The sequence below is a fragment of the Astatotilapia calliptera genome, chromosome 10 (genome assembly GCF_900246225.1).
Source record: "Astatotilapia calliptera chromosome 10, fAstCal1.2, whole genome shotgun sequence".
NCBI classification, from domain to species: Eukaryota; Metazoa; Chordata; class Actinopteri; order Cichliformes; family Cichlidae; genus Astatotilapia; species Astatotilapia calliptera.
The window spans coordinates 31,596,840-31,620,224 of NC_039311.1; the positions used below are offsets into that span (position 1 = coordinate 31,596,840).

At 44.8% G+C, this 23,385-nt stretch overlaps 1 protein-coding gene across 4 annotated transcripts; it reads right to left on the reverse strand.

Annotated features, from left to right (window-relative positions):
- Nucleotides 1-531: 531 nt before the first annotated feature.
- On the reverse strand, nt 532-23,383 carry LOC113030120 (hexokinase-2-like). Of its 4 annotated transcripts, XM_026181270.1 has the most exons (12): nt 19,046-19,071; nt 17,534-17,656; nt 15,458-15,574; nt 8,846-9,008; nt 7,865-8,013; nt 7,665-7,784; nt 7,157-7,252; nt 6,541-6,640; nt 3,628-3,811; nt 3,299-3,454; nt 2,988-3,221; nt 532-1,788 (listed from the first exon to the last, which is right to left on the reverse strand). In XM_026181270.1, exons 3-12 carry the CDS (start codon nt 15,572-15,574, stop codon nt 1,590-1,592), a joined length of 1,518 nt encoding a protein of 505 aa, XP_026037055.1. In that variant the 5' UTR covers nt 17,534-17,656; nt 19,046-19,071; the 3' UTR covers nt 532-1,589. The 4 variants fall into 4 exon arrangements, with proteins under 4 accessions (XP_026037055.1, XP_026037056.1, XP_026037052.1 ...); XM_026181271.1 differs by lacking the exons at nt 17,534-17,656; nt 19,046-19,071 and adding an exon at nt 21,490-23,383; XM_026181267.1 differs by lacking the exon at nt 17,534-17,656 and having other exon boundaries at nt 19,046-19,099.
- Nucleotides 23,384-23,385: the final 2 nt, after the last annotated feature.

The window sequence follows — 23,385 nt, forward strand, 5'->3', positions numbered from 1 at the left end:
AAAAAGAAAAGCTAAAGCAAGTGTCTTTACTGGAGTAACTGAAACATAATCCTTTTAATCATGAGAGGGAGAGCAGCAGAAACAGCTGGAAACCTCTGCAGGAGTGTCTCAAACATCAAACTGTGTTTTAAAAATGCTGAATGATTTTTCTCTCTGACGGATTCTTTGCTTCTTTCGTTCGCAGCAGTGTTGAGTGTTTGTGAGTGCACGTGAGTGCACGTGAGTGCACGTTCTCGGCGGCTTGTTCAAACATCACCGTCAGAGCTCATGGAGAAATCGTCCACCGTCTCTTTACTTAAGCAGTCTGTGAACTGTGGCGTTTCCTCACATATTCTCTTTGCATCATGATGTTACTTCATTGAGGTCAAAGGTCACTGATTTCACCTGTTCAATCATACCTACTGGCCAATTTTCCAGCCTCTTATTGTCAGATGGGCATCGGCACAGCGAGGCTTCTTCTCAGTAGTTTCCTCCTCACCTGTTTATTTGTCATCAGCACCACAGCATCAGTAATGAAAACACACAGGCTCATTCTGATTGGACGGTTTAACATTTTTATTTATTCACTGGCTTTAGTGCACATTGTGCTGCAGCTCTTCTTCTGTGGTTGTTTGTACATAAACTCTTTATTCCCCATTAAAAAAAAAGAGCAGGAGGATTTTTGGCACCTTAAAAAACACATTTCACAAACATCCTCTTCTCCCTCTTTTCTGCATCAGACTGAAGCATCTGTTATCTTTTACTTGGACACAAACAGATCACTGCTGTTCAGGATGACTGGAAATCTCACCAAGCAGCAAACGGTGCATTTCTCTGATAATTCTTAGTCTTGTGTTTTTTATTTATTGAGATTGAGGAAATTAAAAAAGCCAAATTATTTATTCCACTCTTTCTTGCCTTGTACCACCATGTGTGCTGACAACCGTCACAGATTTATGTTAATAAAAATAATCTTAAAAGCGCGACATTTCTCAGGGAAGCTCTGAATTGTTTCCGTTCCTTTAGCCTGTTTTTCATCAACATCATTTTCACACATTAAGGTTTGTAAACTGTCCATTTTTTTAAACTTTAAAATATCCTGTTATATAATCAGAACATCAGCTTTCAGTGGTTATTATTATTATTATTATTATTTAACATTACCGAGTTACACTCACAGTGACACACTGAGGAGGAAAATACTGTCTCTAACCAGCAATAGTGGGATCTGGGCCCCTCTGCCCCCCCTGGAGTATACGCCCCTTGCTGCAGTGATATAACAACACTTATTTTTAGGAATTGTTGCCACCACAAATCCCCCTGAAGCTATGCCCCTTATTAATAAATACGTTTTTAATGGATCAAAATCTCCATAGCGACCTATAAAATGACTTTAAATCTTCTCCTTTTGACGCATCGTTTACTTTTTAATACCTTTTTCAGTGAGTCTTGTGCAAGTTTTTGTGCTTTAAATACTCTGATCAACATGTTTTCTACTTCTTTTCTAATAAAATCTCAACATGATAAAATACCAGAGGATTCCCTCCACCTCTCTTTACATGATATGAACAGTTGCAGCTGCACTGAGGCATAGATTGGTCAAAAATACATTATTGACCCTCTTCCTCCTCCTCCTCCTCATTGTCCTCACCGTCGCTCTCCTCTAGCAGTCGGGACTGGTGAGCCAGCCTCTGCGCCACAGCCGTTACCATGGCAGCGCCCTTCCCGCTGCCGTCCTCCGAGACGAGAAAGGTGATGTCACACTGAGGGGCGAGCAGGCGCACCGCCTTCTGGAGCTTACTGCTGAAGCTGGAAAAGGAAGGAAAGAGAGAGGGAGGTGTTGAAAGGACAGAACTGCCAGATTTCACCGTTTAATGAGTTGCAAAAAACAAAACAAGAAATGGGTTTCTCTAATCTACACAAGATCAGAATGATAGCTACAGGCTCAAATCTATGCGTAGACCCAAACGCGGTGCTGAAGGTACTACAGTGTCTATTAAGTCAAGGCCTATTCATATAGTTTCTCTTTGCCAGAATAAAAAGGATTTGATAGCAGATACTGGATTGACCGATTCAGAAAAATGGGAAAGTTTGTGAAACTCAGGAAATCTAGGTTGGGATGTTCTCTTGGAGCCATTTCTAAATAACCGCAGATTCAGAGATCATCAGCTCAATGTGTCTCCACTTTGAGGGTCTGAAACAAGATCCAAACTGTCCCCCTCAGAAGAGGGAAAACCGGTCAGGATGTTCAGGAACAACCCAACAACCACCAAACTGCTGAAGCACCAGCGTCACTGTCCATCAACTGAAAGGGTGTCCACCAAGAAAGAAGTTCCTCCTTCAAGCTTAACTGAAATTTGCAGCATCCCACATGGACAAGTGCTTCATAATACAGCCTAGGACTACAGGTATCATTCCCGTGAAATTAAATGGAGTTTTATTTTAAATTACAATTTAATTATATTTTAAAGGTGGACATACACAATGTAGAATTACTTACATAGTACATATATTTACCCAAACGCATCAGAACTGTTTACGGGATGAATAAAGCAGGCTAACATTAAGCTTGTGGAAATGCCTTCCCAGAGCCCTGACCCCAACCCTACTGAAAATACGGACTATGCTTAAAAGCCGGGTCTGTGCCAGGAACCCAACCAGTTTAAATGAACTCTACCAAAACTGGCAAGAAAAGTGATCAAATATTCAACCAGAGTTATGGCAGAGGCTTGTTGACGGCTACTAAAAGTGTCTGGTCAAAGTGCAACTTGCTAAAGAAGACTTAACCTAGTATTGATGGGAGTGTATGAATATATCTGAACCTGAATGTACAGAATAGTGCACTCAGTTCTTGTTTTTAAAGTCATTAAAAGTGTACTCTGTACAATCTTTCCAAACAATATTTAAGTATGCCTATTAGAAAAGACTGGTTACTTAATATCAACAAACCAACTGAAGTTTGGTGAAATGTTCAAATGTCTTTGCTCTGATCACCAAATGCCTCTTACGTGGGGTGTTTTCTGTACACTGTCCCGTCCACCCCGACAGTGGTCTTCAGGTGGCCCAGTTTGCGGTTGTTACGGATGCGGTTGACGAGGGTTGCCAGGGCGGCAGCACAGAGATAGGCCGAGCGTGAGGAGATAGTGTCGCAGACCAGGCGCACCACAGAGGCGTCGACCAGACTCCAATCCAGACCCAACTCAGTCAGAATCTTCTTGGCGTTCTCCAAACCGCTGTCCGGCCTGAGCACCAGACAAAGTGGTTAGATAATGAAGACCAGGAGAGACTGCTGGAAACAAGGAAAAGGCAAAAGACTCACTCCTCAATCTCAGAGATAAACTTGGTCTCAAACAGTCCACAGGTGCCCAATGCCTCCGATATCTGTCCTTTAAACAGCAGCTTGTCCTTGGTCATCTTCACCAGCACCAGTCGAACGATTTCTCCCAAATACATGCCGCTGATCATCTTCTCAAAGCTACAGGAGAACGCACATAATTAGGACAGAAACTCTCACAAACATTAGCTATCAGTTTCTAACTTCTGCTGTGGCAAAAAATTATTGTATAGAAGTTGTGTCAAAGACTTATCTGAAGCTGATCACATGAACGGGAGAGGTGTGTTATGATTCTGAATAGTTGTGAAACATACATGTGCACGCCGGGGTTGATGGAGGTCTTGTCCACCTCCACGTCGAACTCAGTCAGGATGTCATCCAAGCATCCATCATCCCCAAAGCCGCCCCACTCCGTGTTGATGCACATCCGTCCGTCCTCGCCCTCAATACGCTTCACATTCTTTATTTCCTCCATGTAGCAGGCGTTGGTTCCCGTACCTGCAGGACAATGTTGTTTAGATCTGTCAGTGCGCCCCAGGGTGGCTGTGGCTACAATGCTGCCATCACCAGTGTGTGAATGTGTGGATGACTGGTTGTGTAAAGCGCTTTGGGGTCCTTAGGGACTAGTAAAGCGCTATACAAATACAGGCCATTTACCATTTAAACCGCGAAGCATTTAGCAGCTTAGAAGAGTCAAAATCATAATAAAAGGGAATTATTCGCAACTCCAAATTGACCCCAAAATGTCATAAAATTAAAATATAATTTTCTGATATTTTAATCTAGGTCTTGGAGGAAGCCCTCCAGATATAGCAATGAACGTTTGGCCCAAATATGGCAAATATGTACACTCGTGGGCCACACCGTTCTGTGACTCCTTCACCTATGGGCAGATGTCACTTGTCATTCAGACAACATCTGGCTCAGACAGCAGCTCCTGTGACATCATTCTCTGTTGTTTGAGTAAATTTGGGGGCTTGTCCGGGATTCTGAGCCAAGAAGCATCATAACCAAAGCACAAATCATACAGTGGGGCAAAAAAGTATTTAGTCAGCCACCGATTGTGCAAGTTCCCCCACTTAAAATGATGACAGAGGTCAGTAATTTGCACCAGAGGTACACTTCAACTGTGAGAGACAGAATGTGAAAAAAAAATCCATGAATCCACATGGTAGGATTTGTAAAGAATTTATTGGTAAATCAGGGTGGAAAATAAGTATTTGGTCAATAACAAAAATACAACTCAATACTTTGTAACATAACCTTTGTTGGCAATAACAGAGGTCAAACGTTTACTATAGGTCTTTACCAGGTTTGCACACACAGTAGCTGGTATTTTGGCCCATTCCTCCATGCAGATCTTCTCGAGAGCAGTGATGTTTTGGGGCTGTCGCCGAGCAACACGGACTTTCAACTCCCGCCACAGATTTTCTATGGGGTTGAGGTCTGGAGACTGGCTAGGCCACTCCAGGACTTTCAAATGCTTCTTACGGAGCCACTCCTTTGTTGCCCGGGCGGTGTGTTTCGGATCATTGTCATGTTGGAAGACCCAGCCTAGTTTCATCTTCAAAGTTCTCACTGATGGAAGGAGGTTTTGGCTCAAAATCTCACGATACATGGCCCCATTCATTCTGTCCTTAACACGGATCAGTCGTCCTGTCCCCTTGGCAGAAAAACAGCCCCATAGCATGATGTTTCCACCCCCATGCTTCACAGTAGGTATGGTGTTCTTGGGATGCAACTCAGTATTCTTCTTCCTCCAAACACGACGAGTTGAGTTTATACCAAAAAGTTCTACTTTGGTTTCATCTGACCACATGACATTCTCCCAATCCTCTGCTGTATCATCCATGTGCTCTCTGGCAAACTTCAGACAGGCCTGGACATGCACTGGCTTCAGCAGCGGAACACGTCTGGCACTGCGGGATTTGATTCCCTGCCGTTGTAGTGTGTTACTGATGGTGACCTTTGTTACTTTGGTCCCAGCTCTCTGCAGGTCATTCACCAGGTCCCCCCGTGTGGTTCTGGGATCTTTGCTCACCGTTCTCATGATCATTTTGACCCCACGGGATGAGATCTTGCGTGGAGCCCCAGATCGAGGGAGATTATCAGTGGTCTTGTATGTCTTCCATTTTCTGATGATTGCTCCCACAGTTGATTTTTTCACACCAAGCTGCTTGCCTATTGTAGATTCACTCTTCCCAGTCTGGTGCAGGTCTACAATACTTTTCCTGGTGTCCTTCCAAAGCTCTTTGGTCTTGGCCATGGCGGAGTTTGGAGTCTGACTGTTTGAGGCTGTGGACAGGTGTCTTTTATACAGATGATGAGTTCAAACAGGTGCCATTCATACAGGTAACGAGTGGGGGACAGAAAAGCTTCTTACAGAAGACGTTACAGGTCTGTGAGAGCCAGAGATTTTCCTTGTTTGAGGTGACCAAATACTTATTTTCCACCCTGATTTACGAATAAATTCTTTACAAATCCTACCATGTGGATTCATGGATTTTTTTTTCACATTCTGTCTCTCACAGTTGAAGTGTACCTCTGGTGCAAATTACTGACCTCTGTCATCATTTTAAGTGGGGGAACTTGCACAATCGGTGGCTGACTAAATACTTTTCCCCCCACTGTACTCTAACATCACATATTCCTGTGTCTAAAACCTGCTGCTACTACAGTACTACAAATAACATCTACTTTATAATACTATAACGTAGATGCGTAAACAGTAGCTTTCAATGTAAGCCTGGTATTTTCTTTGGGGACCATCATTTAGATCATTTTGTCTTCAGTAAGACTCAAAAATAGTGACTGAGAAGAAAAACCTTGTCAGGAAACTTTTTACAGGAGGCTGAGTCCATCCTGTATAAAAAGACTTTCATGTTTTCATGTTTGTGTACTTCTTGCCTTCTTGTGACTGTGGCTCTTTAGGGGTCATTTTCTTCTGCTTTGCGTCTCTTTGTGGTTGTTTTGTGTATCTATATAGCTGCTTTTATGTCTTTGTTGTGGATGTTTTATCCATTCAGTAATTTATTTATGACCTCAATAAACCGACTACTCATCATCTTGTCAGTGTGTTCGGGGCGTGCAGGCAAACACAGCTCAGTCAGACAGATGTGAGGTTTATCTATTTATAAAGCACAACAGCATGGCTGATTAAAGCGCAATAACGGCAAACATAAAAGACCAACACAGACAAAGACATCCCAGAGTGAAATTATGGTTACCAATGATCATGCCGATTTCACAGCTCTGGTCCTTGTAGCCACAGCTCATCATCGTTCCCACTGTGTCGTTCACCATGGCAACTGAGCCAATATGATAGTCCTGCAGAGAAGAAGACAGGCAGACAGGTGCATTTATATCTCGCCTATTCACAAATATCCTGCCTACACAGAGAGAGAAAGTGCCACGGTGCTTTTAATCTGCACCTCAGCAGCATTCACAGAGAGGTGAAGTGGGAAGAATTACTCGCAGATTCAAATATCAGGCCCACAAACAATTTAACATAACATTTTCTGTCAGCACATCAGCACGTGGTGCTACTGGGTTTATCCCTTACTGTTAAGTCCACGTCTCTTTAGACAATGACAGTTTTTTTGTAGCTTTGCCTCTGCACTCGTGGCTTGTATACGAGCTGCAGTTACTCTGATGCTCGAACATCATGAGTGAGTTAGCATCAACTGAAACAGCAATCAGTGTGTGCAGTGTCACTGAGTGTGTGTGTATAAAGAAACATTGTGCTGAAGGGTAAAACACTAAAACGCCGCAGCTGGAAGAACGGCTCTGCAGGCCAGAGCTGAAACACATGAATGTGATTTCTGGGAGTGTTTGTGGACCGACCCCTCTCCTGTGAATGGCCTCTTTCAGTAACTGGACCACGTCTTTCCCCTCCACCCCGGAGCAGTTGAAGCCTTTGGTCCAGCGGATCAGGATGCTCTGTGCAGAAAAACACAATTTACAGAATCTATCAGTGACATCGGTGTGAACGCGAGGACTGACACCGAGTTCACCTCAGAAGGAAAATCTGCTTTCAGGAATGTTTGGACTGTAGGAGGAGGCACAGAAACCCGGGGAGAGTCCGGGGTGTCTAAGGGTCAGTCGTCTTGGATCTCTGTGGTAGTTTTTTTTAAGGTTTTGTCTCTTTGTTTATGTTTTCTGCACTTTAGTGAAAGTTTTCTGTCTGTGGTTATTTCTGATCATTTTCTTTTCCTTCTAAAAACTCATCTAAACCACCTTTAAAACCACGAACAGCCTAACAGCTACAGGCTGATGTCTCCTCAAACAGCCGAAACACACAGGTCACTGTTGTGTGTGTGTGTGTGTGTGTGTGTGTGTGTGTGTGGGAGACCTTGTCGATTTCCAGCTGTTCACAGGGGAAGGAGAAGGTGAAGCCCAGAGGAAGAGTTTGACCCTTCAGGTTATGAGACTCGAGGAAATCCCCAAGACAGGTGGCGATGTGGTCGAACAGCTGTACAGAGACACACGTGAATTTTGGGGATTCGCATGTTTCCGTTTGCTTCGTTTTCCTTCAGTGTGCATTTGTGTCACCTGTTCTCCGGTTCCCAGCATCATTTCCTGTGGGATGGCGCAGATCTGACTGTCCATCTTCAGAACCTTCTGCGCCTCCTCCTCCACACGGACGTGAAGCACACGGAAGTTTGTTCCTCCCAGATCCAACGCCAGGAAGTCGCCTTTCTCTGCCGACCGCATGATGAAGATTTAGTTACAGGAAGCCATCTTTAAAACGTAATTATAACTTTAATAATTATAATACCGCCCTTTTATTTCCCTGCAAAGGTCTCTGACAATCTAAAGTGGAGGAAGTTGTGAATTACTCTGAGTGTTTTCATCGTTGCTGCAGTGCTGGTGCAGACATGCTATCAGACCCTGTTCAACTCCCGGCCACCAACTGTTCCACCTGCGAATCACTGAAAACCCTCCCACAGCCGTTTAAGCTTTAACTGCTTAGATTCATCAGCAGCTGTCCAGGGTTCCTCTACTGTAGCCACGTGAAGACGGCTGAAGCCTTCAACATCCAATCACAGCACGTGCCAGTGGGGAGTCAGCTTTGTCCCAGTGTGCACAAAACACAAATATGCAGGACTGCTTTCTTTATCTGCACAATATCTAAAATTAGAAAGACCCTGTCTCAGAGTGATGCTCAGAAACTAGTTCATGCATTTATTACTTCTAAGCTGGACGACTGTAAAGCTTTAGTATCAGGATAATAAACAAACACAGCAGCAGGAGTACAAACAGGAACTATAAGATATCATCGTTCTCTCATACTGGCTTCTCTTCACTGGCTCCATGTTAAATAGAGACTGAAATTAAAGTCATTCTCCTCACACGTAAAGTCACAAATGTCTTAATTTTAAGAGAAAGAGTCACAGAGCTTAATCATTAGGACACATCTGGCCTGTAGCTCCAGGTGTAAGCATGTGTAGAAAGCAGCTGGAGGGTAAACCACACAGTTCTGGTTTTTATGGGAAGATTCAAAGTTTGGCTTTTATCTGAAAATGTCCTTACCCGTCCCATCAGGCGTGGCCCTGACAAAGGTGGGCAGCATCTTGACGGGCGCCTTGTGGTGCGAGTGCTTCCCTAAACCTCGGAGCAGATCCTTCCTGAGCCGAGCCGAAACCTCCTGCAGCGTCTCCGGGGACAGCTGGAAAGGCTGCAGGTACTTCTCCACCTGCAGAGGGAGGCCGTGTCACGTGAACAGCATAAAGACAGAAAGGTGTTCAGGGCGTCGACACCGCCCGCACATCGGTGCCCTCCAGAGAAACCCAAACAAGGCAACTGTGTCATTTAACCACAAGATGGCGACATTTCCTCAAAATCTGCAGAAGAACACACGACCGTTTGAAGCAGTGTTCAGCAGAGAAAAGCACCGCCCGGTGCAGAGGACGTCTGCCCGGGGGCAGCGGGCTCAGCAGGCGTGCTGACCTCCGGCTGCTCCTCTGGGAGACGCCGAGGTGTTCAGCAGAGAGGCAGGAACTCTGCCCTGAGATCTCCTCCTGCTGGACATGCCTGAAACACCTCACCAAGGAGGGGTTCAGGTCTGAGTCAGACTCCACTCTAATGACTGAGCTCCTCACCCTCTCTGAAGGAGGACCAGCTCTTCAGAGGAAGCTTCAGCTGCTCGTAGTGACCTCATTCACTCCCTGCAGCGTGTGGTGAGGCTTAAAATACAAAAACAACATTTAAACGCTTCTGCAGATACGTTCAGCACATCAAACCCACGGCTGAGCCTGAAAATCAATCTTTACTCATTTCTGATCACATGTTGTGACTCAGCTGCTGCTCTGTGAATCCGTCTGTGCTCGGAGACAGAACGGGCTGGAGTTTTGTCTCTAACAGCATCAGGCTGGAAGTCAGGCTGACACGGACGAGCAAACGAGATAAAGAAGGCTGTAACTGCGCTCAGCGACACAGCGTTTTAGATTCACGGTGAGATCCATAGACTGGCTTTACATTCGAAGAAGAGACGAATGTCCTTCAGGCGTCTTTTAAACAACTGGACACAGAAACTCTGAGTCAGATTTGATTCTGTTGTCTGTGATGCTGCTGACTCCGTTTACATCGTTTTGAATGTGCTTTCGACGGCTCCATTACTGCACTGAAGCCTGCTCGCCTACAGGCGGCACAAAACACAGCTGACGCAGGCAGCGAGCTCATCGCTCATCTACGAACTGAAGAGCTTTTATTTGTTTGGAGTCTAACCTTTGTGTCCGGTTTTCGTTCTCTCCGGATCACCTGACTTGTTCCACAGACGGGACACAAACTCCGAGCTGATCACGCTTAAGACATTTAAAACAGGCCTTCCACCCAAAGTTACAGCTCGTTACTCTGTGCCCCCTCGCTGTTTAACCTGCACGACTCTGTTGTGTCTCTGTGGTCGCCCTGTTCTTGTTTCCAACAGAGCTTTATAAATGAAACGCTGCGGTTTAAATACTTTACAGATAACTGATGATTATTATTCACTGACCCGTCGCACTGTAACAGGATCTGTTTCATTTGATCTCTTGTGAAAGTTGAAAGTTGACACACTTTGAAGCTGATTTCACAAGATTAAATTAAATTAAACGGAGTAACTTCTGGAGAAGTTGCACAGGGATTGTTGCTTCTGCCGGATGTTGTCTGTTGAAATCAGCAGAATCAAAGTTTAAATTCTAAAACCAACCGAAAGTTTTTACTTTGAAAATTTGAGGGATTTCTCAGAAACATGATTTATTTGTACAACAACAGTCACCTCGGGGCGCTTTGTATTGTAAGGGTGAGAGAAAACCCACTGAGCGAGCACTTTGGTGACAGCGGGAAGGAAAAACTCCCTTTTAACAGGAAGAAACCTCCAGCAGAACCAGGCTCAGGGAGGGGCGGAAGACATGACTGAAAAGAAGAGAGCCAGAGATTATTAACAACTAATAATTAAATGCAGACTGGTGTCTAGAACAAACACTCAGTGCATTATGGGAAGCCTAAAGGAGCGCCCTGATGGGGTGATGTGGTGCCACGAAGTCTTAAAGATAAGATGGAGAGAAGAGGAAGACCTCCGGGAAGACTCGTGGGTGTAGTAAAGAACAGGGTGAGATGGAGGAAGTTGGTGCTGTAAAGGAAAGAAGTTGTAATAAACTTTATTTACACGATGTTTTGTTACGGTTCTGACAAACCTGTCCAAGCAGATAATTCTGCCCTGAATCCGAAGCTGCTTTTCACCTCTGACCTTTCACACCTGCGCTCAGGTACCTGCACAGTAACGTGGACACGGTCTGAAGAGCTGTGCAGTGATTTTCCAGCTCTGAAGGAAGCCGGGAAAACAGCAAGGCTGAATTGTTGCTGCCATCTCCAGAGGATCATTACTCGCTGTGTCAGCCCAGCCTCTTCCTGCCTCTGATTTCACGTAAACACGTTTGTTTTGCATTCAGGTTCGTGTCACCATCACAAAGCCTGATGAAGGCCTGTAAGCTGCTGCGAACACGCCCTGGCAGCCAGTGTTGTGAAATGTGTGTGTGCTTCCAGGTCTCATGTTGTAGGACTTCTTTGGCAGGTTGCCTTTTTTCCTCCCACCGTCACACATGTTCTTTACGGTAAACAAGTTTGAACAGCCCTGCCGCTGCAGCTCCGTCCTTACTTTAAGAAGCTTTTAAAGTAATCTGTGTGGAAGTTTGACTTTACATTTAGAGCTCAGCAACTCTGCTGTATCAAACTATTATCAGTGGTTAAATTATTGATTCGCAGTCAGAAATGAACCTGATATCAACCTAAACAGCAGCTGTGGTTGGAGTTAAACTTTGTCCCAGGATCAGATGCTGCCGTGAGGCAGGGATACAAACGTGTCTGCCTCCTCTTTGTCTCTGACTCAGCTGCAGTACTTTTCCAGGAGCGAGTTTTCTCTCCTCCACTGTCCTCGCTCCTCCTCGTGCCTCCACACGCTCGTCTCTGGGTTCCTCCCTCCCAGCAGGCGAGGCTGACTTCATTCCTCCATCAAGACGGACAGGTACACGTTTAGCCGGGAGGACATTCAACATTTGGAAGTGAAACTAAAGTTTTATGTGCTTCATTCAATTTAAAATAAACTTGAAATAAAATAATGGAGAATAAAGGTGCTGGTTTGAGCAGGTGAATTTAAGGGGAAGTGTGGGGGAGATATTATCCTGTTAAAGCACAGCATCCAGACCACTGTGGTTCAAAAGTAACCGGACACCTCCTAGCTTAATATTTCTTCTGTAGTATCAACACTGGCTGCTCACAGCTGATCCAGAGGAAGTGAAGAAGAAGAAGAAACCAGTCGCTGGCACTGTAGCTGCACAGCGAGTCAGGAAGGTGTTTCCTGTCGTAAAATGGCTCAGGGCGATCTGGGTTCGGCTGCCACTCTTGTGGCAGTTGAGGAACTTCAGCGCTCAGAGGAAGCGGAGAAGCCAAGCCACCAGCACGATGACTGAGTCAAACACATTTTCACTCAGCAATTCGTGTGTTTGATCCATCGTGTGGCTCGGGTACAGCTGCTCCGTGCTACTGTACAGAGTCAGTTATACGTTTTTGCTTTGCTGATTTTCTCGCTGCCTTTCTATTCCCTCACATAGAGCCTACGTGTCTGTGTAACAGCCTTTGTGCTGTGTATGTATGTAGAGCGCATACATGTTCTGGGCAGTTCTGCATACTTTGAAGCTTCAGTGAGACACGGCAGTGAGACCTGCTTGCTGCCACGGAGGCCTTTTGAAGCCAAAAGTGTGGATGAAACGTTGGAGTCCAAGTAACAGACTCATAAATGTGTGAATTTTACTCACTGAAACTGAAGCACAGACTTCAGAATGGTCTGAAACAGTAATATTAGTCAGAGAATCTATTAAAAATGCCCCAAACATCATAAGCGATGAAGGCGAGCAGCTACATGTAGACGTGTTTATCTCTGACAAAAGGTTGAGACTGACTGCTGGAGCCTCACATGGACGCTGGAGGAACTGCAGCACTCCTTTATCCAGCTCCAGAGGTGGAGCCGTGGTCGTTCTGATGATTACTGATAAAACACATCTGCAAAAACAAAGCTGATTTATGCAGAACAAAGTAAGCAACAAGGAACGCATTCCTGGAAGATGAAATCCTCGACTTGGAGACATCGTCGTGAGTTAACAACCCGAGGGTGGATGTGTTCATGACTTCGCTCTTAGTTCATGTTTAACGTTGGAGCCATATTTTTTCTGTGGCGCTGGTCTCAGAGTTTCTCTCATGTCTGTATTTTCTGTCTGAGAATTTAAGTCTTCCCGGAGGTCTTCCTCTTCTCTCCATCTTATCTTTAAGACTTCGTGGCACCACATCACCCCATCAGGGCGCTCCTTTAGGCTTCCCATAATGCACTGAGTGTTTGTTCTAGACACCAGTCTGCATTTAATTATTAGTTGTTAATAATCTCTGGCTCTCTTCTTTTCAGTCATGTCTTCCGCCCCTCCCTGAGCCTGGTTCTGCTGGAGGTTTCTTCCTGTTAAAAGGGAGTTTTTCCTTCCCGCTGTCACCAAAGCGCTCGCTCAGTGGGTTTTCTCTCACCCTTACAATACAAAGCGCCCCGAGGTGACTGTTGTTGTGATTTGGCGCTATATAAATAAAACTGAATTGAACTGAGTAACGATTCTGAGAAATTCCCTCAGATTTTCAGTCACATTTTTGCTGCGGTCTCACAGTTTCCTTCATTTCCGTCTTTTCTGACTGTGAACTTCAACTTTTTCCTTAGATGTCCGTTATGGTCCCGAAATACTATTTCCAATATTCTCGGATACTTTTAACTCTTCATCTGGTGAACACTCTGATTTTTCTTCTGGCACAGATACTTTAGAGGATCAATTTCAGCTTTACTGGCTGACTGATTTCATCCTGGAACAAACCGGTGTTTTTAGTCTTAGTTTAGTCACGTTTGGTTTGTTTTGCTTATTGTTGTCAGCATCATGGACATGGACCAGTAAACCGAAGGTTGCTGAAACCTTTGGTCTTGGTGACAGTCTTTGGCGATCATCTTGGGAGTCATCAGAGCCTCGCCCTTAAAAAACAAACTCCCTGGATGTCATAGAAATCGATGCGATCGTGCTGCTTGTCACGGTTTCGTGGAAATAAGGAGGTTTGGCTCCGATTTCTTATTCATGAAGTTGCAGCTGAAAAACTGGAAGTTGTCACTTTAAAAATGATGAAATACATAAAGTCATGATTTAAGTTAGTAAACCAATGACTGACCATGAATCTGACAAATGAAAAATATGATCCTTTGTTCCTGTTTTTTCCTGACCTCTGTCAGGAATTCACTCACTAACAGTTTGCGGCAGCTCGCAGCTACTTCCTGTTCTTTGCGTGCTTTAAATATTCACCTGCTCTGTTTATGTCTGTGTAACGAGTGTTTGGTGCTTTTGTGTGAAGATTATTATATTGCTGTTGGTCACTCAGGGAGAATGCTGGTTTTTCATGTGACTTTATGCCCATTTTCATTTTTTCCACTGCTGTAAACAAACACAGATATTTATACACACATACTTTATGGACTCTCCTTTCTTCAATGTGCAAGATACTTGGTACCAGGCTGTACGAGTCTTTGAGTGGTCCTGAGAGCGCTGGCTTCATTTTCCAGCCCTGGAGCCTGATGCTGAACCTCACTGAGCAATGCTAGCAGCTGTGGCAATGTGTAAGACAACATCTGGATCATTTCTCACCGAAAGAAGAATCCCCGTGACTTAAGCTAGCCTGAAGTTTCTGATGAATTCTCAATAAACTTTGGTAGCTTTGCTCAGCACATTTAAAGTGTTAAATTCTTTGTTTCTGACAAGTTATCTGCAAAGATAAAGACATCATCATCATGTGATTAAAGCTTCTGGATTTTCCCTTCTGATCAGTGCAATAAGAGGCTAAAACCATAACGTTAGACTGTGGCAGACTGAGCAAACATGCAGGAACCTTTAAAGTGATATTTACTTTAAAAGGTATTTTATAATTACTGTTAATAACCAATAAAATACATTTAATTGATATTGTATCTGCACAGGGACTTTTTAATGCTGTGTTCTCATTAATTAGCATGCCAACATGCAGAAATAAGACATGTATCCTGTGTTCACTGGACCCTAATATGTTGATCGTAGTGTATATGTGCATGTGCATCATCCCAAACTCGTCTTAGACGTGCGACTAAATCACAATCAAATGTACTAAATAATTGACCAGACCAGGATTATCAAGCTCTATTCAACACTCAGATTCTAGTAACTAATCTCTAAATGAATGCTGACATGTACGCTACATGTACATTGTTGTGCAGTGGGATGTGTGGTCACATGTTTAAATAAATATTCATGAGACAGCAAAGCTAAAAGTGCCTGTAATTATTATTTTGTGGTATAAAATAAATATCTAGCTTGCAAAGAAAAACGATAAAATATGTATTCATGATTTATGTGTTTGGTGTTTATAGCGTGTGACTTTATAAAGTGATATAAAGAATATAAAAAACAACAACATGATAAATTTAAACAGACTTCTGTGTTTTAAACATAAATGAGACGAACATGTGCTGCAGGCCTGGCAATGTGGGTCGGCTTTTTGCTAGTTATCTATCGAATACTGTCTCTACCACAAAAATATCATACATACCAACCAGGTGACACGTACCTTACTGAGCGTGTCCGGAGGGATGCCGTCCAGGTGCAGGGCGGTGGTGTCGCCGCTCATTTTGGCTTTCTTGGTTATCTGAACGTTGGACTCGCCGTTTGCTTGTGTGTTGCTCATCTGGATGAAAACAGGTCAAAAGACGATGAATGAAGCTGACAGGGTTAAATTATCAGAAAAAGAGGACAATAAGACTCAGATAAAATTAAAGAATTAAAAGTAAGATAATATGGCGTCTTCTGAGACGTCACCCCGTTGTTGCCCTGACAAGTTTTAGAAAAATCAATCAATGATTTTTGATTTGCAGACTAATTTTCCCAGAGTCAGCGTCACAGCATCTCACGTGCCCGCGAGTTTATAGCGTCAGTGGTCTGCATTTATTTGAGCTGCGCCATAACCACAATGATTGTTCGTGAAACCCGACCGGTCTTATTCTGTGGTTCATACAAAACGGGAAAGTACGGATTTATTTAGAGAAATTAAAACACTGGGGGGAAAAAGTATTTTTACCACACTCACGATCAACTAATCAAGTGGACGCTTGTTGCCATGCAGCACCTAAAATATGTGTAAATTTCTACTTACTAAGGAGCAAGTTGAAATTTTGATACTTCAGCTGCATGAAGAAGCTTGCAGATGAATCAAATCATCATTAAAATAAACTCCATTGCTGAAACATGTTGCCTGAATGATCTGTAAAGATTAAAGCTAGCATGCTAACTCTTCATTAGCAGCTCCACGGGTGTCATGTCACAGGCAGATTATGTTTATTTTATTTAACAGATGTGATACACAGCAACGAACACGAACGCTGAAGTTAATTATGTAAATATGCCCAAAAAAGCTGTTTCAGTTTAGAACCAGACGGCAACCTCGTGCTAATGTGGACAGTGTGCATTCTGCTGTGGTTTGCTAGCTGTTGCTAGGCAGAATTGGCCTCAGAAGTGGTGCTGCAGTAAAAACCTTGTTGCAGTTGCTTCGGTTGCTGTCAGCTTGCTGTGTTCTCTATCATATCGAGACTCTCTCTTCCCGAGTAGAGAGATAGTCTTTTATTCAGAGAACCAAGGTTACGGCGTAACCATAGAGTCGCTCCACAATTTGGATGGAAAACTCCAGCTGTGATGCAAAAAGTTGCACCTGTTGAAGCGTTTTCGTTTCAGCAGTTAGACACAGCTTTTCATTTAACAGCCAACTGTTTCTGTTTGCATCGCACTTTTTCCAGGTTTACTGCGCTCGGAGGTTAGCTCATGATTTTTAATGTAACACCTTTATCTCTTTCACCAAGCATGAGCCTCAGTGATCCTGTCACCAGGGGAAAATGTGTTGTTCCCTCAAAGGTATCAGCAATCGATTTCACAGCAGCTGCCTGCAACCACTTACAATTTTACAGTAAAAGTCACAAAAGTAAAATTTTGCGCACTGTGATAACCCTCAGAAGTCATTATTAATAAACCGAACACTTTGCTGTTAGAAAACATACATCGTATCCTTTTTAAAACATTTTCTCCCAAGTGTTGGAAATCAGCAGACAAAGTAATCACACTGACTCATAAGGGTTAGTGTTACATTGCTCAGAGACCTCATAACATCCAGTGAGCTTTACTGTTATAGTCAGGGTTAGGGTAAGGCTGAGGTCACGACCCATCACCACGTGGACCTGACAGTGTCAGATTTTACCCACTGAAATGAAAAAGCTTTAACAGAAAAAGCTGCAAAGCATCTTTAGTAGAGCTAAAATATATTTATAAAAGTAAGAATTACTGTTGACCTGCTGTGCTGATGCGTCCTCGGCGTAAACTCAGGTTTTCACGCAGGGAAACAAAGTGAGCGCCGTAAAGCAACGATTAAACGTGCCTTTGAGCAAACATCTCGAAGCTTTAAATGCTGTTAGATGCAGAATTCAAAGCACACAGAAAGGAAGGTGCAGCGAGGAGCACACGAAAGAGGAACAAGATTTTTCTTCACATCCTGCAGTCGACTTGACGTGGACATGAATAACAACAGGTCCAAATGCAAACATAGGCCCGGAGTAAACGTCATATGTCCCGTGTTACTACCTGAAGTGTCAACAGAGCACACCTGAGAACAGCTGGGAGCCGTAACTGGAGTTACGAGAGGCGAGTTTAAAGGAACCTGAAAAGCTGCTTCCACTTCACGTCCTCAGAGTCAGCAAAAGGACTCCCGAAATCCAACGGCGTGACACTGTGACCAAAATAAAACAGTTTTCTGAAGTGAAACTGGACAATGAAGAGACAAATGCATGACTGCGTCTGATGACAGCAGGATTTTACCTTTTTTTGAAAAACTGGGAATATTGATGATGCAACACTTGCAGTCAGCTTTCACATGTCGCAGAAAGTTTTTATTTCACTCTAATAGTTACTAAATGATAATGAAACAGTTTTAAATGCAGGAAGTTGACAGTTTTAGTGATGACTTTAAAGCCACAGCAGATTTTCCTTCATTCAGTAACATTGTTTTAGTTTATTGGGGTATTTTTGTCTGTTTTTATTATGTTAGTGTTTTATAATCAGCTCTTTATAGAGCTTGTCTGGTCTTGATGGACGCCTGTTTCCAGAATGGTTTGAATTCGCTCCTTCACTTCAGCAAGGTGAGGGAGTCTTTTGGCCGTGTTGACATGAGAGCGTCACACAGGTGCTGCAGACGTGTCCTCTGCATATCCTGTTGTACTGACCTTTGACCTACGATTCTCTGTGAACCCCACAGACTCAGAGCCGACAACCACATCACGTTCAAAGTCACTTCCTTCCACACTCTGATGCGCGGGGTGAACTTCAGCAGGCCGAGTCTACGTGTCTGAACGCTCAGAGTTGCTGTCCTGTGACTGGCTGATGGTTTTGTGGTTCTTTATTTGCTTCCTGCCTCTTTCTCTTACAGCATCCAGTAATTGAGTAAATTTAAAAACCCGTGCAGAGCACCGAGTTACACTAGAGCAGGGATCAGGTTGTGACACCCGTGACCTCCTGTGGATTAGGGTTTTTGGGTGGAGTAGCCTCTGAGATCACATAACAAACAAACAAACAAACAAACAAACAAACAAACAAACAAACAAACAAACAAACAAACCAGCTCCCAGGTAAACCTGCAAGCTTCACTGCTCTCCACACCTGTCAATTCTGAAACCACGCCCCATATTTTTCAGGTGACACCTCATTAGTGACGTAAAAATTTCTGATTCCTTTACACTTTTATTTTGAAACAAGTTAAACTGCCTGCATCATCGCGCTGACAGGTTCCTGAGACTGTGCGGTGACCCTGCGGAGAGGTCGATATGAAGAATAACAGCAATGATCAGATTCCGGCTGCGCCCGAAGGCAACGTGAAACAAGTCTGACTAGTTCTAACTGAGCCAAAGATTCCGAGCAGCGCAAACCCGTCAGAGAGACCGGGCTAGTGACAAAAAAACAAAACAGCGGCTCGGGGTCCTTTACCAGGACGCAGGGGGTCTCAGGGTGAGACAGGATGGGCGGTGAAGTCACCAATCAGCCGCTCGCACTGATGCAGACACTCGTGCAAACTCCTCATCCTCTCTGCGTAAAAAGCCACGGACTGAAGCGAACTCAGACTCACCTTTGCGTCCGGCTCCGCGCGCTCAGCCTCACAGCTCTGAGCTTCCTTAATGAATGAGAGGCAGGGAGAGCGCGTGAGGTGCTCATTTTGGGAATCGTTTACACCCACTTCGTGTCGCAACACGGCAACCTCCCGCTGTTCACGAGCGGATCTACAGCTGATCGCGCGTAAAAATGCCGGGGTCGTGCCAGAGAGTTTCCGATGTTTCTGCGTGTTTTACGTGGAACATCTTTAACTGTATTACTTGTATTAACACACGGTGGTGATGTAGAAATATGACGGAGGCACATATAAAGTTCTGAAGTTCTCTATGATTCTGCGTAATTGTACCCACGCTTCGATCACTGACAGCGTGTTTGTGGAGCTGTGATGTTCCTGCTGCTCTCTCCGTCTGAGCTCTCATCAAAAACACATAAAACAGTTTGTGACCGGAGCTGTTTCTGGACCAAAAGGACTCCACATCACTCACGTTTGACCTGTTCGTGACGGATTACAGGTCAAAAAGTCATTTTTAACAGTTTAACCAACCTCCAGGGTGGAGGCTGGTTAAAAGGGTGGGGGTGAAGCCGGTATGAAACCACCCACACACACACACACACACACACACAGAAATGATTAATTATTGGTGATTTAAAATGAATCCGAGTCACGTGGATCAGTTATCACGCGGAGTGAGGCTCGGATTTATTTGTCAAAATTAACCTTGAACCGGTCGGTGAGTGGGTGGTAATTGGAGGGGGTGGGTGGGTGTCTGAGTGTGGAACGTTTCAGCATAAGACACTCCGAGAGGAGCCGCAGGTGTGGGAACCTCCTCAGAGATATGACACGTTTTTCTCTTTTCTCTCTTTCACGTTTGATGTTCTTAATGTCCTGTTTCTATAACGTTTTATTTATTACATTTTTCTCATATCTCTGCTGAGTTACTGCATACACAGTGCTGTGCAACAGTTTTATTTCTTAATATTTCCAGGAAGAAACAGGAAGAAAGCACCAGCAGAACCAGGCTCAGGGAGGGGGGCATCTGTCACTGGGGGCAGATAGGTCATGAAATCCAACATGCAGTCACCTTTCAGTGGGAGCGCCGGACGAATTCCTCCCGTTCATTTCTCCAGCTTTTCCTGCACAGCTGAACGTCACTGTGAACATCAGTGTTTCTCTGGACGTAGGCAGACGGCAGCATGTGAGTCAAAACGAATTTCAGGAAACTAAAAGCAGTGTTAAGTATCTGAAGCTGTCTGCGACCCCCCCTCCTTTTGCTTGCCATTTCCTACATGCACAGACTGCAGGCTGGTGACAATTTGGGAATCTCCAGCTCCAGAGGGAGGAGGCCCTTATAAAAGGAACTCACCTGTGGCTAGAGGTGGCTCTCTGCTCCTCGCTGCTAAGGATCATGTGGCACATGTGCTGAGCTGCCCTGGATCTTTTCATTTGTTGTGTAAGGTTTGTGGGGGGGGACCCTGCACATTTCATGCATGTAATGTTTGAGTTTATTTTGTGAGTTGAGGAGTAGCACTTTCTTTTCTTTTGTTTTCCTCTTAGAGTAAACCTCAGCTTAGTTCTGGTTTTTGTCTTTTTGGTGTTTTTCTTTGGCACAACCTTTCTCCCCCACATTGTTGTATGGCTTGGAGACATTGGTTTCTTTGAGGAACAGCCCAAAAAAGCTCTTATCTGCTACAACACTTGTACCGACCTATTGGAGTTGGTGCGTAACAACCAGACTTTGGTTTTACTCTCTGTGGGTTTTATTGTCCAGCAGCCCGAGGAGGCAGATGTTCCCGTCTGACGAGGGTCGAGTGTTCCTCGAGAACGTGAAGAAGTTTGTTCGGTTTTAGTTTAAAATTGACACCTGGAAGCAGCAAATACGATAAAACGGCCGGACTGCTGTCTCTAGGTAAAACAATAACAGCGCTTCATTCCCTCTGGCATACTTCAACTCCATCCAACCACACCTCCGCCTCCCACCACCTCCTCCACTGAGGCGTTCTAGAGCCAGCTGCCACTAGGACACGCCCACAACACCTGAGGTGCCCAGACGTCTGAGCCTGAATGTCCGAGCTTTCCCTGTGATCCCAGCAGGACGGGAGATGGTTATCCTCGAGATGCAGCTACCGACCCACGTGGAGTCAGGCCTGGTGGGCTTCAGGAGCTCGAGCCGAGCTGCCAGAATACAGAAGCGTTAACAGTTTTCCAGCTTTTCTGGAAAAAAGAAATGTTTGACAAGAAAACGAGCAAGAAAAACCTCCTGTGAACCAGCTGACTTATTTCAGTACACAAACGTCACATTTCACCTTGATCCTGTGAATATTTTCAGAGTAAAAGCTCTTAAAGTACACACACCGATATTCCTGCATATATAAAGTTATATACATCTCATCATACATCGGTCAGGTCACAGCTGGAGCTGTCAGGTGACTGTGTGGTGGTGTATGAAGAACGTGACTCACTGATTACTCATCGTTGAGCAGCTCGGTGGTTTCTTCGTCTCGTTTCAGAGAACCTGTCCACTAAATAAACCCAGGAAGTTGCAGAAACCCCGGCTCCACCTGTGCTGCTCGTTATTCTAAGAAGCTCATTTCTTCATCCAAACTTAAGTTGCGCCTTTATTCTTTCTAAACTTTCGCCTGGTGGTGCAACTCGCTCAGCGTTGAGACAGCGAATGTTTCAACACAGCGGCCACAGAATGTTGCGAGGAAACTGAAACCTAAGGCTGGAGCAAATGAACCCGACGACAGGTCGTCTGGGGCCTCCTGAAGGTGCAGAGATCGTGTGAAGGACGAACGATGAAGGACACGAAGTGTTCGGAGTTCAGCGCAGTTCATTTAAGTCTGTTTTCATCAAAGAAATGGGAAGAGGTTCGATTCAAGTGTTTTGTGGCCAAAGAGGTGAAAATGAGGCAGAAAGATCTTACAGGACGGTGATGTTTTCAGATAACTCATCAGTGCTGCGTTCACTTACATCGGGAATAATCAATAAACTGACTTTCACTGCAAAGTAAGAAACTCTCAGTGTTCAGACACAGGACGAGTCAGTGCAGAACAGGAAACACTCGTTTATGAGATTTTATAGAAAACATTCACAACAATATTGATTTTGATCATTTTTGTCTTGTGAAGACAAACAAAGCACTTCTAGTTTTTCTTTCTTTAGCTCAGTTTGGAGGCTGAGTAAGAATAGTGCACATTACACTGCAGTTCCTCCGGCGCCACTCGAGGCTCCGGCGGTGACGGATTTTACAGACAGCCTGTTCCTCAAAGCTAGGGGGCGTGGCCTCTGTGACTGACAGGCTGCTAGCAGGACTCCCTGGGCCTCTGCAGCGTGTTTGTGCTGTTGAGCCTTTTTTAAATTATTTGAGAACTAATATTTCATGCTAGGCATTTATTCAGTGTGCTACTCAGCAGGTACCATGCAAGGGCTAGCTTGCCAACAGCGGGTGAACAGGTTAGCAGCCAAAATGGTGACGCTGAGGCCTCAAAACCCAGAAAGTGACATCACAAGCCTTCGTCCATCTTTGATCGAGGAAACAATGCACAGAGCGGGACTCGACTCAAGCACCGACACTGTTAAGTTCATCTGTGGAGCAAACCTCTCTAACCGTGGTGTCCTCTGGTTTACAGGAAGTCTTCGATGTTACTGTTACGTTACAGGAAAGTGAGGTCTGGATGTCGTGGCGTGTCACTCTCCTGGAGCGATGACAGATGCAGTTTGGTGCTGTAGTGTCATTTCTGAGCCACGACGGAGGAAAAGGCTGGTCCAAAAGACACCTTCACCCAACCAGCTGCAGGCCCGTCTGTCTGATGCTGCTGAGGTGCACCAACTGTGATGGCACAACACCCTTGCTTGAGGGCACACCGGACTTTCTGCGGTGTTTTTCTTGGGTAATCTAGGAAACTCTGAGCTGACACAATCACTCAGTCACGACTTCAGCACAGCCACATTCAGCACTTCTTCCTTCAGTGACCTCAGAGGTAACCACGCCGGACCACCTGCCTCCATAACCAGCCTATCCTGCTCTGGATGACACCCAGAGAGCTCTGAGGTCTCCCTCTTCTCCTCCTTTGTCCAGACCAGGTCAGCCTCGCCTCTCTAACCTGAGGCGTCCCTCTGACAGACTCATTTCTAATCCCACCCATCCCAGTCGCTCAGCAACACAAAGGTGTGTCAGAGCACGGCGAGCAGAATGTTCACCGAAGGCCAGCGCACACAAGCACACCGAGTGAAACGATCAGCTGAAAACTCGACTGTACTGTGAGAGTTTATGGGGACTGACTCACTGCCGCCTCATGTGGCCACTAGAGGAACTGCAGGTACTTTGGTTTGGCCTCACCTGTAAATGCAGTGAG